The 18,809-nt window shown below is 35.9% G+C and overlaps 1 protein-coding gene across 1 annotated transcript in view; it reads right to left on the bottom strand.

The window, feature by feature from the left end:
- Positions 1-18,809, bottom strand: part of dnah3 (dynein axonemal heavy chain 3) — a 36,426-nt gene that overhangs the window by 11,081 nt on the left and 6,536 nt on the right. Inside the window, 40 exon segments of the mRNA XM_042752328.1 lie at positions 344-560; positions 650-815; positions 2,396-3,062; positions 3,527-3,670; positions 3,763-3,919; positions 4,152-4,275; positions 4,366-4,545; positions 5,209-5,503; positions 6,274-6,377; positions 6,646-6,882; positions 6,967-7,096; positions 7,163-7,219; positions 7,398-7,568; positions 7,656-7,897; positions 8,560-8,671; positions 8,977-9,400; positions 9,493-9,584; positions 9,750-9,926; positions 10,016-10,129; positions 10,247-10,355; positions 11,080-11,278; positions 11,353-11,467; positions 11,561-11,671; positions 11,747-11,831; positions 12,245-12,454; positions 12,563-12,699; positions 12,800-12,979; positions 13,288-13,404; positions 13,744-13,858; positions 13,993-14,084; positions 14,354-14,565; positions 14,812-14,956; positions 15,174-15,327; positions 15,414-15,537; positions 15,734-15,918; positions 16,760-16,938; positions 17,033-17,129; positions 17,228-17,361; positions 17,758-17,937; positions 18,509-18,704. Coding sequence (XP_042608262.1) covers positions 344-560; positions 650-815; positions 2,396-3,062; positions 3,527-3,670; positions 3,763-3,919; positions 4,152-4,275; positions 4,366-4,545; positions 5,209-5,503; positions 6,274-6,377; positions 6,646-6,882; positions 6,967-7,096; positions 7,163-7,219; positions 7,398-7,568; positions 7,656-7,897; positions 8,560-8,671; positions 8,977-9,400; positions 9,493-9,584; positions 9,750-9,926; positions 10,016-10,129; positions 10,247-10,355; positions 11,080-11,278; positions 11,353-11,467; positions 11,561-11,671; positions 11,747-11,831; positions 12,245-12,454; positions 12,563-12,699; positions 12,800-12,979; positions 13,288-13,404; positions 13,744-13,858; positions 13,993-14,084; positions 14,354-14,565; positions 14,812-14,956; positions 15,174-15,327; positions 15,414-15,537; positions 15,734-15,918; positions 16,760-16,938; positions 17,033-17,129; positions 17,228-17,361; positions 17,758-17,937; positions 18,509-18,704 — 6,886 coding nt within the window.

Below are 18,809 nucleotides of genomic sequence, written 5' to 3'. Positions count from 1 at the left end.
CAAACAATCGTGGCAAAATTATAAAAATTATATTGTGTTATACAAATATAAATTAATATATATATATATATACAGTGGGTAAAATAAGTATTGAACCCGTCACCATTTTTCTCAGTAAATAAATTTCTAAAGGTGCTGTTGACATTAAATTAGAAGGTAAATATTTGATTTTCAATCTAATTTTTTCTCACTTAACTCACAGACATACATTAACAGAACAGGATTAATATGTATTGTATGTATTTCAGGACATGTATTACAACACTGATTGCAGATGAACATAAAGAAGAATAAAGAGAGTATTATGAAATGACTGATGAAGCGTTCACATTTTCCGTCTCACCTGAGAAGCAGCAAAGTCAAGTTTCTGCAAGCCAACTACGTATCGATTCCTGAGCTCATTAACTTCACTGCGTTTGGAGTTAAGCAAGGCTTTAAAGGTCAGGATGAGCTCCAGGTAGGAGGTAGGAGTCACGTAATTATGTCTGCGCAGCTGGGAGTAGTAGCGCTCAGACAGCTCTCTGACACTCTCCTGGAACATCTTACACATTTCCACCACCCTGAGAATAAAGCAAAACGGACAGTGTAAGTCTTTATATCTGAACACAATCAACTGTTAAAGGAAATAAATGCAGGCTCATGACCGCACTCCATCCTGATGTTGTCTTCCATGTCCAGATCCTCAAGGAACTTGTTGGCAACCATCTCCAGAGCGTCTTTGGGCCAGGCCTGAAACCAGTCTATGGTGCAGCAGTTAATCAAAGATGGGAACATCCTCAGACGATTGCGGAAGCCTTCACCTATTGGGCTCATTGCTATGGGACAAACATGAAAACAGTTTTACACAAGCTTAAACCAAAATATTACATTATATATATATATATATATATATATATGTGTGTGTGTGTGTGTGTGTGTGTGTGTGTTATATATTATTTGTATATATTTATAATATATTTACATTTGTTTATATTATGTATGTGTGTATGTGTTAAGTTTCTGCTTATGTTGGACAATACACTCCTGTAATATTTCTAATCTCAGAGAGGTTTTTCTCCTTGTTAAATGAATATAAAAATAAATAGTAGTTAAATTAATATAATTATATTAAAATTTTTAATGTAATTAATTGCATGATGTGTCGATTAATTGATCTAATTAATCGCAAAATAAATTTGACTGAAATTACCCAACAAAATATTATTTAAAGCTATTTTTGTGTTAAATGCATTTTATTTTATTTGCATTTTATTGCTTTTTTGTAGGTTTTGATTGCTTCTTTTGTCCTCATTTGTAAGTTGCTTTGGATAAAAGCATCTACTAAATGACTAAATGTAAATGTAATTGAGAAAGTATCAAGTAGACATTAAAAATTTTAATTTTAGAAAATAATATTTTGTCTGATTCAACATAAAATTTATTACACATAAACTTCTAGGCTACAACATCTTAACATAAACTATGGAACATAAAAAATCTCAGTATTTTTTGTTCATACAATGAAAGTCACTGAAAACCTATTATCTTTTTTATCCTTTAATCTTTTGTTCCACAAAAGAAAGGTTTGAAACGACATGAGGGTGAGTTAATGATGAAAAAAATGTAATTTTTTGGGTGAACTATCCCTTTAATGTTTTTATTATTATTATTATTATATTTTTTATTTTTGAATGAAATGATACTCTAAATAAGAAACTACATCTGCCAGCAGGTGGCGGTAAATGTCTTCATTCAAACGGCTGATTCATTCAGGAATTCAATAAACCTCTCTCTAGGAATGGGGCTTTGAATCATTGATTCATACGATTCGTTCAAAACGCGAATTCATTCAGAAACGAATCACCTCTGTGATGCTCGAAGACGTGCAAGATAATTCTGCTGTGACTTTAAAGGTAATATGTTCTCTGCAAAATTGAGCAAAAACACAAAGTTGTGTTTAAAATATAACACAATATTAACTTATTTACTGAACTGCTGTATAAAATCACATTTAAACTTGTGATACACTGCACTCATGTGATATTGCCCTCCCTGCTTGTGTGTATAATATTGTATGATATAAATATGAGACAAAAACAAATTTTTGGCCCCAGTATCTTGTATTGTAGGGCATAATTGCATTTAAGAAGTTGTTGCCCTGCATCATATTTTGTCAACAGTGAACTGTATGAAATGTAAGATGAAGTAAAGGTTTGGGGGCGGGGCCAGTGTGTTAACTGCGTTAAAATATTTTAATTGCATTATTTTTATTTAAAAAACAAATCAAAAAAAATAAAAATGTTTCAAATTAAAAATTGTTCATTATATATTCTGATTGGCTGAGCTACATATAATATAATATAATATAATATAATATAATATAATATAATATAATATAATATAATATAATCAGTACCAAGAACTATATGAAGGTTGGCTTTAACTCTGTCGATAAAGAAGTTGTACATGGAGAGCGGTGTGATGTCCATCTTCTTCCCTTCCATTTGGGCTATTCCCTGCATTTTTTCGATGATGTCAGCACGCTCGTCTGATGGGAAGATGTTTGGCACGTCTCCTGTGTTCAGCAGCATGTTGATGTCCTCAACGAAGGCTTCGTCCTTGATCTGGTTGTCGCTAAAGAGAAACGTTGTTTTCTTCCCCTCGATCCCTGCTTTCAGCATCAGGTGCTTCAGATTGTCACGCCAGTCTGACATGCTGTAGTTCTTGGTCAGTTCGATCTGGAACAGCTCGTAGTCATTGATGAAGGTGGCGAGTTTGGTGGCGCTCTGTCGCCCCGATCCACCGATGCCAACCAGCAGCAGGTGGCCGTTGTCTTGTTTCAGCACACGGCAGATTCGTGAGATGTGTTCGATGGCGAACTGAAACATGACGAGGTTCATGGGCGCTTTGCTGATGTTATTAAACTCCCTGAGGTAGAAATCCATCACCTCCGTTAATGTACTCAGATCTGTGATCTCGTCGTATGGTTTGCTGGCCGAGTCTGGTTTGGCGTAGTCACCAAAAAACAGGCTGCGAATGCTGTCATCTTCAACTTTACCAGACAGAGTGAGATGACTGAGGAGCTGGATAGGGGAAAAGAGACATCTTATTAAAATAATAATTCAACTAAAGCCCATTTTACTACAAGAGATACTAGATAACCAGATCAATTTTATTTAAAGTATTTAATCAGTTTCCCTAGAAAAAGAATAAAAAATGCCCAGGTCATATTTTACCTCAACATAAAAAGAAAGAAATAACTTAATTTTCTTAAAAAAAATAAAATAAAAAAAAAAGTTTCATAAATAATTTATCAAAAAATGTTTTTTTTTCATTCGATAATTTAAAAAAAATAAAATTTCACAATGTAGTATTATCTTTTTTTTTTTTTTTTTAAATATTGAAATATGCAGATGCCCTTTTTTGACAATGTTAGTTTTTCAAAAATATATTTATATATATATTATTTATCAGTATTTTTATGTATTTGAATAATTTTTAAAAAATTTTTGGGGGGAGGATAAATATTTCACAATGTAGCTATTACCTTATCGATGCTTTGTTTGAAATATTCTGCTGTCCTTTCTTTCACAATGTTAAAAAATTTCTCTCTGTCGTCATTATCAATCAGCCGATCGTAAAACACGCGATACACCTCATGGATCCATAAGCGGATTAGTTTATCACCTTCCTGATGAAAAGAAGCACAAAACTCAAATCACAAAAACTATTTACTGTATTTACTTTGCCTTTAAATAGAAATATACCAGTGTGTATGCTTACCTGCATGTGTGTTGATGGACAGAGCATTACGCCCCTAATCACCCTCGCAAAATCTCGCAGATTGAAAATATAATGAGATTTAGATGGTGTTGGGAGGAAACTCTCGATTGCATCTTTATATACTGCAATCGTAGCTTGAATCATGATTTTACCCAACCTACAACAAATACACATACACAGAAATATTTAATCATGATTTTCAGCTTATGTTAAAAAAAACAATTACCACACAGTGGCCACAAATAACTATCTGGACACTTAAAATGTTTTACTCGTATAGTTTTTATTCTATATATACGTCACAGAAATATTGGTTTTATATCTTGAAATCTAATGCAATCGCACTGAGATATTTTTATATCAGATTTAAACTTTCTTAATTAACGCACCTGTAGAAAGAGGCATCAAAACCATTGCTGAAGTGCCAGTCGGTGATGGATGTGAAGATGTTGCTTAGAGTCTCATCATCGAATGTATCAATCGATATAATATTTAAGTGACGTGTAAATCGTCCTGTGAGGGAGGGAAGATGCAAAACAGTGACAAAGAAGAAACTGCGCAAGACTTTGATTATGTGATGAGCATTTAGGATCAGAGATTTACCTGTAATGTCGTTTCTCCCTCCACCAGGGGGCCCCATAGCAGACATATACAGAACATCCTCAATGTCCAGTCTGGACGTGTCTTTTTTATCATACCAGTGATGATGATCGATCCACTGGCGCAGCAGTTCAATGGGCGGCTGAGCACCGTATATCTCCTTTGCAGGCATGTTCAGATCATCTACAGAATGTTTTACAGCAGAAAATTCAAATTTAAAGGAAAGTAGCATGCTATAAAGTTCATTCACAACTTAATATCTATGAACATAATATATGCCACATTGTAATTAGAAACAAAAATTTGTACAATTTGTATGTAAAAAAATACCTAGTGCTGTGCCAATACAATCATATCATTTTATTTTTAGTTAAAGGTTTAGTAATTTTAGACGGTTTTACTCTTTGTTGTATCTAATATCAAATTAAAGGAAGGTAGCATGTGATTTATTAGGTTTATTAATAACTTCATCTCTATGAACATAATATGTGGCACACTGTAATTTAATTAGAATTTTTCTCTTTATACAAAAAAATGTTTTTGTAAACATTTACAATACATAGAGCTGTACAAATACAATCGTATATTGTGATTATTTTTCTTAAGTTACCGCATCAATACCTACATTTTTAATCTTTATTTATTTATTTATTTATCTGTGCATTCATACAATTCTCTAGAGTTTAATTAATACAGAAGAACTGAAAGTGCAACCTAAGACTTCTATTATTCTTATAACTTGTGAAACTTTTATTTTAGATTTAAAATGACAGAAAAGTAGGGAGCTCTGCTTTAGCTGTTCAGTAAATGTACCCAGTCAGTGTCTGTACTAAATCTACTTCTTACCAACATAGATGATGCATTTCTTCCCCATCGGTGGCCCAAACACGCCCCTGCGGCGGCGGTCCAGCTTAGACATGATGATGTCCTGGGTTTGGTTGGCAGAGGTCCGGGCGGAGAAGTTGATGCAGATGGGAGTGTAGTGCTCCTTGGGAAGCGACATTAGGAAGTTGTTGTTGATCACAGACTTTCCGGTTCCTGTGGGTCCCACGATCAGTGTGGGCACCTCGTGTGACAGATACGTCCTGAGGAAGAAGAGCTGGCGTGATGTTTCTGCCGTGGGTATGATAAGATCAGACACCTGAGAGAGAGACAGACATCAGATCCTGTGAGTACACTACCCTGCGTGATTCTCCTTTGCTTCATTCACCACTCTATATGTTTACTTATGTATTTAGAATTCATTCATTTTTAGAGTTTACGATTAGATTTATAAATTATGTTTATATTAAAGATTTACTTTTAGATTTAACTTTTATTTTTAATATTTAAATTTATATTTTATTGCTTTTTTAATACAAGTATTTAAAATGTATATTATAAAACTGTTAAAAATGTAAATTTGGTAAAAAAAAAAAATCTGTTTTTAACTCAAAAATTTTTTTTTAATTGTTTTGCAAAAATAAATGTACTTGTTCTATAAAATGCACAATTATCCCCTAAATACTATTATAGTTTTCATTAATATTTAGGATTTTGTATATATTTAGATTTTTTTTGTTTTTTTATTTCGATTAAAGTAAAAAAGTTTTGTAACTATATATATATATATATATATATATATATATATATATATATATATATATATATATATATATATATATATATATTTTTTTTTTATAATATGGCTATACAGTTTTATTCATTTTTATTTAAGTTTTAGTTTTAGGCAATTTAGCACATCAAGTTAAACCAAATAAAAAATAAGAAATGTCGTCTGTGGCAACTAGCTGAAATAAAATAAAAATTTTAAGTTTTTTTATATTTTACTTCAGTTAACAAAAATGTTGGTTTAAGCTGCAGTTTTATAGTTTTAGTTAACTCTAATAACCCTGATTTTTGTGAACTGACTTTTGCGCCGGCAGGTATGACTTTGTCTTCTTTAGTGATGGATTCGGTCCAGCTGTTCCACTGACCGGGACCCTGCTTATGGAAATAATAATCATAGACGGTGCCTGTGTGAAGAATAGAACAAACAGACAGCAGACAAGATTCATAAACATTTTTGTACATTTTGTATATGACTCTTAGCTTTGACTTTGGGTTTAATCAGGTTCTTTATGCATAAAAAGTTAATAATCCACAGGGACTGTGAATAGGTATTATGAGAATATAGTTACATATTTTGCTTGTGCCTGGGAATCACAATTGTCCTATATTTACAGATTTTACATGACCATGGAAACCCTGTCATTAAAAGTCAACCAAAAACATTTTGTAGACCTCTCTCTGGGAACACGTTGCTCTTAGTGAGTTTCACACTCTGGGGTCGCGGGTGATCTGTGTTTGTGCTCATGATAAGGTTTCGGTAGAAGATGTCGAACTTCTTCCTGCTGTTGCCGTTGATGGTTCCTCCCAAACTCCAGACCACAGCGAACACAAACAGGGCCTGAAGCCACAGCGTCACCTGCTGACTCGTCATAGATTCTGCTCCTTCCTGTCCTGACTGAAAAATCTCATCTGCAAAATAAAATGTGACATGAGCAAACAGATCACAAAATGATTGAAGATATGTATGATGTGCATATTTGTATGTGCATGTACCTAGTAGGCAGGTGTACAGGCGCATCAGACTATAGGCCAGGTGAATAGGTGACGTCTGTACTAAGAATCCACACTCGTGGTAAATAAAGTCCAAACAAGGTTGAACCAGCCAGTTGAAGAGATCAGTAATCTAAAACGAAACACACACAGGTGATCATTACATTCAGAAATGTTTATTACTTTAACAGCATCTCACCAGGGTTCTGTGCTCGTCTGCCAGGCTCTCAGGTAATGTGTTCATGTAGGACACTCTCTATGACAACAAAACAAACACATTCAAATAAAAAAAAAACATACAAAATAAAAACAAAACAAACGCACCAAAAGCAAAAACCAAAAGCAACTTTTATGCACATATTATAATAATTTACAAAATGTAGTAATTTTTTTATTTTTTTTTTACCTTTGAACGGCAGCATACACAATTAAACAATGGAAGCAAATGAATGGGCTCTGTATTGTTTTACTTGAACAATGTGGAGCTGAGTGTTCGTTGTTCACCTGCTCACAGTAGCGGGTGACGCCTGCTCCAGATCCGCAGGCTCAAAGATCAGACTCATTTTAGGACTCATCTGAATGATCTCACCACTCATCAGGCACAGCTGTTCAACAGCAAAACACATCAGACACCAGCACTGAACCTCAAGCGCTTCAGACATGTTCACTGCTATATTAAAGTGTAAATGTACCTTCTTGTTATCGTCCAAAACGGTGTTCATGTTCTCAATCCAGACAGCGTCGATTGGCCCATCGAATATGATCCACTGGCGGTCGTCTGCGGTGCACTGGGCCTGTTGTCTGAATGAGGTGGCCAAAACGCCGTCTGACCACTCGTGACTCACTGGATCAAAACAGCCATACAGCTGCCCCATGGTGATCGCCTTCGGATTAATGATGCGGAAATCTACCGCAAACTCTTCCATCAGACCTTCTATATAGACAAATATTTGATTCCATGTCATTTCAGCACATCATATTTGATTTGTTGTTGTTGTTTTTTTGCATATGCATATAAAAATGTAAATACACAACTGTTCAAAAATTTTAATAATTTTGAAAAAGACATGTCTCGTGTTCAGCAAGGCTGCATGTAAAAACAGTAATATTGTGAAATATTATTGTAGTTTAAAATAATATTTTTTTTTATTTTAATATATTGATAAATATACATAAAATGTAATTTATTTCTTTGATCAAAGCTGAATTTTCAGCATCATTACTCCAGTCTTCAGTGTCACATGATCTTCAGAAATCATTCTAATATGCTGATTTGCTGCTCAAGAAACATTTTTTTATTATTATTCTCAATGTTGAAAACAGTTTTTGCTACTTAATATTTTTTGTAGAAACTGTGTTTCACTACCATTCAAATTTAGGATTAAATTACATTTTATTCAGCTCCGCCATTTCACAATATTACTGTTTTTACTGCATTTTTTAACAAATAAATGCCATCTTGGTAAGCAGAGAGACTTCTTTTAAGGACATTAAAAATCTTAATCATTCCAAACTTTTAAGCAGTAGTGTGAATAAACACACACACACACAAAAAATTATAATAATGAAAGAATAAAAATGTTATGGATTGATTACCCTTATAAAGGTCTCCCAAAGCTCCAGCCAGAACTTTATAAGCTGAAGTTTTTCCACCCATAGGCTCGCCAACAATCATGAAGCCGTGTCTGACGAGCATCATCTCATACACCTGCACACATGATAAAATTGATCAACTGGTTACTTTTTTCATATAACAGTTTCAGCTATAAAAACAAGCCTCAGTTCTCACAATATCACACTTTTCTTTTTGTAAGAACTTAAAATATGGCTTGCCCAATCAGTGTTTAAACTGAATTTTATAACAGTTTTATATTTAAAATAGCAATGCACATATATAAACCACCTTCTAAATGTTTAAATCTAAAGGCAACATTTAAGAAAAAAAATATGGATGATTATAAAGACATGACAGATTGAGTAGACAGATGAAATGGTATTGAGCAGATTTTGTACTTGTATAATTTTGCCAATGAACCACGGTACGGGCTGCAGTTTCATCTTGGCGATGTTGTCATCCAAAGCTTTTAACAGTAACTCATAATCTGGTTTGGGCAGGATCACTCCAGGAAACAAATCAGTGATGATCCCTAAACACACACAAACACAAATCAATAATAACCACATGCAAAAATGAATATGTAATTGACATCTACACACCTGAAACAGTGGTAAATCCTGCGCGAGGAACTTGGCCATGTTGACATCCATGAGAGCTCTGAGCAGCAAAACGCTCTCGTCCTCTTCTGGGTATTTGAGTTTCAGGTTTCCCGCTGCAGTCAGGACTGATTTTACCGCACGCATCCCATAATCGTAGTGCGGTTGAGACGAGAGCTGCTCAGAGCACAGGCGATACGTCGCCACGATCTTCTGAGCCAGGCTGGAAAACACAAAACAAAGGGAAACAACTGGAACATTTTCCGCAAAATTAAATATTAATTAGTTTAACTGTTTGACTAGAAATGATTTTACCTCCGGGATGCTGTGAATCCCATCGAATAAAGTGATATCTCTCCAATCAGTCCATAATCTGGAACCATCATTGCAACTGTACGGAACAAAGCCTACAAGCATGCAAATACATTCACACAAAACATAAATAAATATATAAATGAATGAATGGACCATTGGCATAAGAAAACAATTTCCCATAATACTATAATTTATCTAAATAAAAAAAAGAAGCAAAGTTACTGAAACGGTGTATGAGCGTGTTTGTTTTTGGTTACTTTCAGGTTATCAGGCAGCTCTGCTCTGCCTGCGTATCCCGGGTTCATGGTGATAAACACACAGCAGGTGGGATTGAGAGAGAGCTCGGTTCCCTCGAACATAAACGTCTTCATGTTTCGCATTACGGCCTGCTGAATGCTCAAAATCTGCTGGGCGACCACAGACAACACCTCTACCTGACAGAGTGCAACAAACATGTAATAATCGATAACTATAAAGTAGTATTAGTTTAATTTACTAATTTGGCTGTCACATCATTACCGACCTCTATCCGGTTGAACTCGTCGAAACATGCCCACGCTCCGGACTGTGCTAGACCCTTGAAAAATTTACTCATCGCTTTGTAGTCCAGACCATCAGAACAGTTGAACACCACACACTAAACACACATTTACATTTGTCACTTACTGTACATACAGTAAAATGAACTACCTAAACCAACATAAATCAGTGTTTAGAACGCTTTATATATGTCGTAAAAAAATATTGTGAGCACCTGTTTGGCCAGCGCTTTGGCCAGATCTTTGGTCGTCTCTGTTTTTCCAGTTCCTGCAGGACCTTCTGGAGCCCCGCCAAGATTCAGCTTCAGAGCGCCCATCAGAGTCCTGTGGACCAATCAGCATTCAGTAGGTATCTTTACATACACTTTTTTCTAGCAGTCTTTTTTTTTCTATAAAAATAAAGCCGATATTTGTGTCTGAAGTAAATATTTAGTAAACATCGACTGATCAGTTCGTAAGACATAAATAAACATACTCATGTTCATATGTTGTAAAACGTATGAAAAGCTCTGCCTCGTGGCACTGATGTATGCAAGATATTTCTGAATCCGATTGAATCGCTGTACTTCATAATGGCATTTAAAATGATCATATTAGCACACATGCTAACACAGATTATATGTGACCCTGGAGCACAAAAGCAGTCTTAAGTCTCTGGGGTATATTTGTAGCAATAGCCAAAAGTACATTGTATGTGTCAAAATTATTGATTTTTCTTTTATGCCAAAAATCATTAGGATATTAAGTAAAGATCATGTTCCATGAAGATATTTAGTAAATTTCCTAAAGTAAATATATCAAAACTTAATTTTTGATTAGTAATATACATTGTTAAGAAATCATTTGGACAACTTTAAAGGTGATTTTCTCAGTATTTAGATTTTTTTGCACCCTCAGATCCCAGATATTCAAATAGTTGTATCTCAGCCAAATATTGTCTGATCCTAACAAACCATACATCAATGGAAAGATTATTTATTCACACTTTTACACACAAATTTCCACTTAAGACTGGTTTTGTGGTCCAGGGTCACAGATGTCAGATCACCTGTAGCAGCGGTCAGTTAGTGGTGTTATGACCAGACGCGGTGAGTTGCCGAGATATTCGTATCCGTATCTGATCACGGTGGTGATCATCCGCAGCATGACCTCTCCGTCCTCCCAGAAATACCGCAGCTGGGAAATCCACTGGAAATCATTCAGAGACGAAACGCCATCCTGTGACAGCTTGCACACAACATCACGTGCTGCATGGGAGAAAGAGTCAAAGCTCATGAACTGTACAGACAATACAGAGACGGCATGCCAGAATGACACTTACCGTGAACATCAATGACAATAAGAGCTCCCAGAGTCATCCTGGCCCCACCTGGCAACTTCCCTCTCACCAGCTCGACTATATCAGCGATCTGAGCATTACTCTGGTCAACATAAGCCTGAAACACATGCATGGCACAATATTTATACTTTCCGTCCAGCTCCACTCAACCAAATCTGCTCTGAATGAGTCTGTGTGCACTTGTGCTCACAGGAAGAGTGTTGTTCTGTATGGCGTCAGATACTTCACTGGTCCAGAAGATACAGGACGCACAGATCACGACTTGACCAGGCCACAGCAGCACCCACTTCTTCCTGGGCATCTGAAACAAGCAGAATCAAACACACATGATGTGCTGATCGTATTGTACATGTGCAGTATTTGTGTGTGATTATACCTCTGAGTACTGCTCCATTCCTTGTTTTATGACGCCTCTGATGCTCATCAGCATTGTGTTTTCAACCTGCAGAAGCCACTTCTCATAAAAAAAGTGGGTATAATCACACAAAATTTCAAATGTGGTTATATTCTCATGACAATAAATCACTTTTCCACCGAAAATTCTCATTACTACAATACATTTTGTGTAAATCCCATTAATCTCAAATTTTTAAAAACATGCAAAGCGGTGATTTTATTTAAATGAACATATTAAAGACTGTACAACAAGTACAAATACTGTAAAATTCTATTTAAATTATATATACATTTTTGACATTATGGTTTTGAGAATTGTGAAGAAAATGATAGGAAAATAATGTCACAATGCTCAAAAATCTTAATGGTCCTAAAACAAGGCTTCATGTTTTCATGGAGCATATCCATAGAGTTTAGCTATCTATTTTAAGCAAAACTGTATATAAATAAGGGAAGCAGCATATTTCAGGAGTACGCCATCTGTACCTTGGCTTTAGCTGGGTAGATGGTCTCTATTAAGGGAACGATCTCTTTCTCTGAGCTGATCATTCCTGTGATCTCCAGATCAGGGGTGAATTCTAGCTTAGCGATGCCCTCAAAACACTTCTTAAGATGAGGCTGGACACGCAGCGGATCCTTCGTCTCAGACAAGATCTCCAACATCTCATCATTAGACAGGAAGAAAAACCTAGATAGTGAGAAATAAAGTTGACTAATAGTGACTCTGAACACTAAAGTGAGACACAAGAAGGTGTTATAACATCGTTAAGAGCTAGATCTGAAAGTTTAATCGTACCGAGGGAAGAAGAGTCTCTTTGTTTCCAGGTATGAGTTCAGACCCTGCTGTATTTCCTCCAGGAAAGTGTTGGACTCCTGAAGGCGACCCAACATGTTGGGCTGCTCTGTGGCCACCAGCGAACGTGTGTCCTTCAACTGTTAAAACATTTAAAATGAATATGGACATCTTGTTTATTTATTGATCGTTAGTTGTTGATACAGTGATACAGCTAATAAAGACCACACAGACACACACCGCTTCAGCGACAATGTTTTTCCAGTAACTGTCTACGATGGCGAACTTGCGTCCGTTCTCTGGCATCTGAGCAATGATGTCCTCTGAGCTGAAGATGGGCTCGAGATACATCCACATGCTTTGACACTGCAACATCGCGTCCAATATATCCTGCATGCTCTGCAACTTCTCCTCCCAGGTCTAAAGAGAGACAAAGCAACAGGGTCAAGGTTCATATTATTATCATATTAAGTTATTTACATCATATTATTTACAGGATCATACTGTATCATATACAACTAAAAACCAGATTTTTTTTAACTAAACTGCACAAGTTGTCGTGGGCGCTGTTTCCATGAAAAGCTTTAATCATAAAAGAAGTTATTTACATAAAGGTACACCACTACAGTCAAAAATAGCCAAGAATAACTGATTTTGTGGCAGGAAATAAATTGACTTGATTAGTAAAATTAAAATGCTTTTAACACAGATCTGTGCAAGTCATGAACCTTTGCATCGGCCTCGATTGGCTTGATGAATGGAGATCCTCTCATAGTCTGAGTCTTGATAATGTGATCGTCCAACAGCAGCTGAATATCATCTACCGCCGATAAAACACTTGTACCCTTTATGGACAAATATACATGCACAAATGCACAATTTGTGAGAGAAAGAGAGAAGAATAAAATTGTCCAAATAAACAGTAGCTTTATATAACAAGCAAAGTCATTTTTAATGATGAATAAAAAATGAATAATTTTTGATATATCAGTAGTGATGCAATAAGTGAAGCTTAAAAGTTTCATTTAGCTGAGAATAAAGTATATTTAACAATAAATTAACTAAATTTATTTAATAATCAACACTCAAATAAGAACAGAGTTGTATTTAACCAATAAAATGACATAGAATTTAAATAGGCAGTTTTATATCAACTTTCAAACACACATTAAAGTGTGTTTTACCGTGTCCTTATACAGGGAAAACCCAAAGCGGAGCTCTGCCCACTCTTGTTTCATTTTCTCCAGAGACTTTTCCAGAGAGAATTCCTTACTGGCGGATGCACCGATTTCCTCCAGCCTGCAGACAGAGAGAGATTCATAAAAGAGTCTGACACATTCTGATTCACACTGCACTGAGCAACATGGTTACACAAATAAAAATAAGTTTTTTACAACCACAAATAATTTGCGATTGTCAAAGATCAGCCTTACTTTTCTGAATACTCCGACAATCCGAGCTCCACCATCTTGAGAAGTGAGGTGTCCTTGTCCGGTTTAACATCAAATCCCACTGTATTACTGATCTGATATCAGCCAAAAATAAAAAAAAATAAAATGTGCATTCATCAAAACTAGTAAATGCAACTTTAATGGTAAATATAAACAGTAACAAAAGCAAAAAAGGAATACATAAGGACTAAATCAGTGAATAACTGTTTAAACCAGTACATATGCCTGAACTGTTCAGAAGAATCGATTGATTCACTAAAATGATTCAAAATGTCAAATGTGACTGTTCCTGTGAGTGATAGAGATAGAGATCAATAAAGCTTTGTGTATATTACTGTAATACCATCTCCCAGTGTCTGTCCTTCAGGCCTGGATTGCAGATAGTTGTCAGAATGGGAAGGTGTTGTTTGAATTTGTCAATCTTTTTCTTGAAGTTTTCTGTGACACGCCCCGGAGACGTCCGATCTGAGAAGAGCTTTGCGAGTTTGTACATGGTGCGCCACATGTTTCCCAACTCCTCTGATACTGTTTCTGCATTCAGTTGCCGGAATGGACCTGAGAGCGCATACACAAGACATGAAAACACACACACAACTACAATCGTATGTTAAACTAATGTTCAATGCTTTAGATGCTTTGAAACATTTGAGACAGAAAACAATGCCTGAGACTGAAAAACAACATTGTCTAAAGCGACTAAATGATGTCTTTCTTTATTACACAAATGTTTGTCCAATCAAATGCATTAATTCATGGCAGTGATGTAAAAAGGATCAAGACATATGACAGCATGTGCTTTACCATTCATCCACACATCAGATTTGGTCTGAAAATCAAGAGCCGTGATCCACAGCTGGTCATACGGCTGTTTTTTGGCCATTATTGTCTGTAAGGTGGGAAACTGACTCTGTTCTTTGTCCAGCAAACCTTCTTCTTTATTAATGCACTGAAATAAATGCACATTTTTACATTCCATTAATATCCACTAATACTTGAAAGACTAAAAGCACATGAACAGTTTATATGTATAAGTAATAGTTACAAATTTTTTCAGTATTGAATGAAATATGACTTTTTTAATTTGTTTTTATCTGCAATGCATGACATGCTGTACTTGCAACCATAATTTCATGTTTATTTAATACACAATTTCAAGCACAAACCTCTATCTCTTTGACAGCGGCCTCCAGGCTGACGCTGATCTTATTGAGTTTCTCCACATTGATCTTGCTCTCCTCCAAAGTCATCTTTTCTTTCATCTTAAAGATGTCCACCTCTTTTTCCAGGCCCTTCAGCGTCTCTTCCAACTTCCCTATTCTGAGAATGAAACGTGTGATAGGCATCAGACTTGTTTAAGCCGCATATGTTGTGTTTGATGTGTGTGTGTGTATGCGTTTAAGCACCTTTTAATCAGATTGATCTCAGCCTGATCTTTCTGATTGTTCAGTTTATCCTTACTGACTTCAATCGAAGACAGAATCTGTTCAGGCCAGTGGATCAAAGTGCTAAACAACTTCATATCCTCCTCTGTGAAGAGAGAAAGATTTTAAGGGGGTTTTAAAGAAAAAGTGTTCCTACAAATCCCAGACAGCCCCAAATTCAAATCTAGACTGAGGGACTGTGAGGGAAAACCACATAATTGGTTGAAATATTAGTAGTTGTAGTGTATTTGAGGTGTATGGTGTTGCCATAGACACAGAATTTATGCAAAGGATGTTTGTACCTGGAAGGGTGGCGTAGTCGAGCAGGAAGTCGAGTCTCTTGACAGCTTCCTCGATCTCATGGCGGAGTTTGTGTATGGTGACTTCACTTGTGTGTCTCAGGTACTGGTTTAACTCTACCAGCTCCTCTGTGGTACTCAGCTTGCTTGTGATTCTGTCCATAATCTCATCGTAACGACGGCATATACTAGGAGAGAATAATAAATGTTATACAGCATATATAAATGGTGTATGCTATAATATAATACCTCTTACATACTAAATGTTTTGTTATTCAACAAAAAAGCAGCTAAAAACAATCCCTTTTTAACTAATGCGACATATTTCACAAGTTGAATGAGAAAAAGAATAGAAAATATTTAATATTTAATATCACCATACATTCCCCAGTTGATTATTCACAGTACATCAAGGCAATTGTTTTGCATTACAAGTTTCTGAAATGTTATAAACATGCAAATGAGGTATTATCTAATTACATATGTACTATTTTGCAAAAAAAAAAAAAAAAAAATACAAAATCCAACAGAGATCAGATAATGTTCTAAATTTTAAAGTCACATTTAAGACTTGAGTATTTTTACAGAGCGGATTTTGTATTTCTCTTTTAACATTCCATAATTTTTACCATGTTTTTTGGAGAAAAATGTTAAATATATATGAGGTGAATGATATATTAACCCCTCTCTAAAAACCTTCAGACTATAGATATGAATGAAACTGTATAGTTTGCTGTATGTAAATGCTGCTGAAAAGAAGTTTTGTCTGTAGTGTCTTGTTTTAAATGAAGTTGAAATTAGGTGATCGCAGTGAAAAGTTATTTTATAATCAAAACAAATAATGACATTATTCTCCATGACTTTTGGAGGTATCATTTTTACATATCTATTTCATCACTTACATTTGCTTTATGTAGCAAGGTATTCTGGGTAGTATACTTTCTACCGAGCTGTATATTAATTACACAGTGACTGATTCATTTAAAGAGAATTAATTTCTGAAGAATATTTCAGGCCGTTTCCTCCCACCTCTTGTTGAGTTCTCGGTTCTCCTCCATCACAAATGTTGTGAGAAGATCTATGAGATGGTCTGCCTTGTCACACAGATCTTGGTTCAGGTTCACCGCATCCAGACAGATCAGGGACAGTGGAACAGTCGCATGCAGCGACGCAATCTCCGTCCACAAATTCTGCACACCTGTGATTTGCTACAGGTCACACAGTAAGACATCTGGCTTGTCAAGGAAGTATTTCACCTTTGTGTAATCTATAAGGCTGCAATGCACACACTAGAAAGGCTACCTTAGTAAAGCCCTGCAGTGAGTGTTTGGCTTTGAGGAAGTTCAGTATGTCCTGACGGTCCAGTAAATCAGTGTACTTCTTATACACATCCAGATACCTACACAACACACCACAGATTCACCCACAGACAAACTACAGTGTGATTCAATCTTAATTTGAAGCTTTTCTACTGGAAAACATTTTATGATAGTGGACCTCTGGGGCCCAGCGGTGTTCCTCTGAAAGATCTCCCTGGCTCTGTTCACGATGTCTGTCACCAGCATCTCATCGTGTCTCACTGTGCGTAGCATTAGAGTTTCTCCCACCTCTGAGAAAAGCTTACACTCCACCTGTAAGAAAACATTTTTCAGTTTCAGGTTTAAAAAATGACGGTTTAAGTGTGCAAAATCCATTGTTCCGCTTTACATTGTGCCTAAACATTTGAATTATAATGGAAGTAATCTAGTTTTTGTTGTGTATTGTGACTGTATGTGCATAATTTCAGTTTCTGTATCTCAGATAATTTTCACTGTTTGTGTGGAAAGTATCTCTTGTCAATGTAAGTAAAAATTCCGAGCCACTTAAGTCTGAAACTTGCAGATGTAAATAATGTGAGAATAAAGAAAACATCAGCAAAATCCCCTGCATCTTCTCACGTTCACCTCAGATCAATTATTGCACTGTAGTATAACAACAGAAATCATTGGCAAGTCCTCTTTTAGTGTAAGAGGTATATGTGCGTGTACCCGGGGTATGTTGTGGGCGCTGTCGATGATCTGTGTGAATGCCTGCTGTATGAGCTCCCAGCAGCTCTCAAGTGAAGGCTCAAATGCAATTTTGGGGTCCTCAAGTCTCAATTTCACCAGTAACAATGGACGCTGCGTGTACTTCAGCTCATCAAAATACTCCCCAAAATCATTACCATCCTGACAGAAAACACATACATGTAGTACACACACACATATATAAACAAATGCACATTTAACATGCACAGAATTGACTCTAAAATCGGTTTGGATGAAGTTAAAATCTATTGTAAAATGTCTAATTTATGCACTAGTGATCTTGCATCAGTTGAAATGTATATAATATATTACCTTTCAAAGTTTGGGGTCAATGACAGTAAAGATGGAAAATGTATAATGTTCTAACAAATTTCTACTATAAATAGCTGTTGGTTGTCTGTTGTTATTATTATTATGATTATTTTGTTTATTAATAAACGTAATTGTTTTTTAAAACTTGTGCCTGTTTTATAAAATCAATAAGATACAGAAGGCAGTATGCTGGAGTGACTGTGCAGTGGTAAAACATCTGTAAAATACAGCCTTCAGTGGCTTGCACTCTCAAAAAGCATGCATCCATAAACAAACAGACATATATGTACATATATATACCCATGAATGCACGCACGTGCTCAGTAACTAGGTTGTATAACATCTATAGAGCATCGGTTTTAACATATTTTAAACATATCAGTGTCACTGGTTTCAGTACCTGATGTAGCTGGAAAAACTGCAGCAGATCCTGCAGCGATGCCACCACCAGACTGCGCAGCTGCAGTGACATCAGAGCAGCCACACTGTAGAAGAGTTTCTGTGCCTTTACCGGGGAGATGCTCGCTTTCTTTGGGACCAGTGGCAACCAGGAGTCTTTAAAGGTCACAAAAAGAGAAGCACAGCGGGGCAGCCAACTACACAACACACACACACACACACACACACACACACACACACACACACACACAAACAAAGGCAACAGGTGATACATTATTCTTTCATTTTACTGCTTGGCTGAA

The sequence above is a fragment of the Cyprinus carpio genome, chromosome B24, assembly GCF_018340385.1.
Source record: "Cyprinus carpio isolate SPL01 chromosome B24, ASM1834038v1, whole genome shotgun sequence".
Classification (NCBI taxonomy): Eukaryota; Metazoa; Chordata; class Actinopteri; order Cypriniformes; family Cyprinidae; genus Cyprinus; species Cyprinus carpio.
The sequence above is the reverse complement of the archived record's forward strand: the minus strand, read 5'-3'. Positions and strand labels throughout refer to the sequence as shown.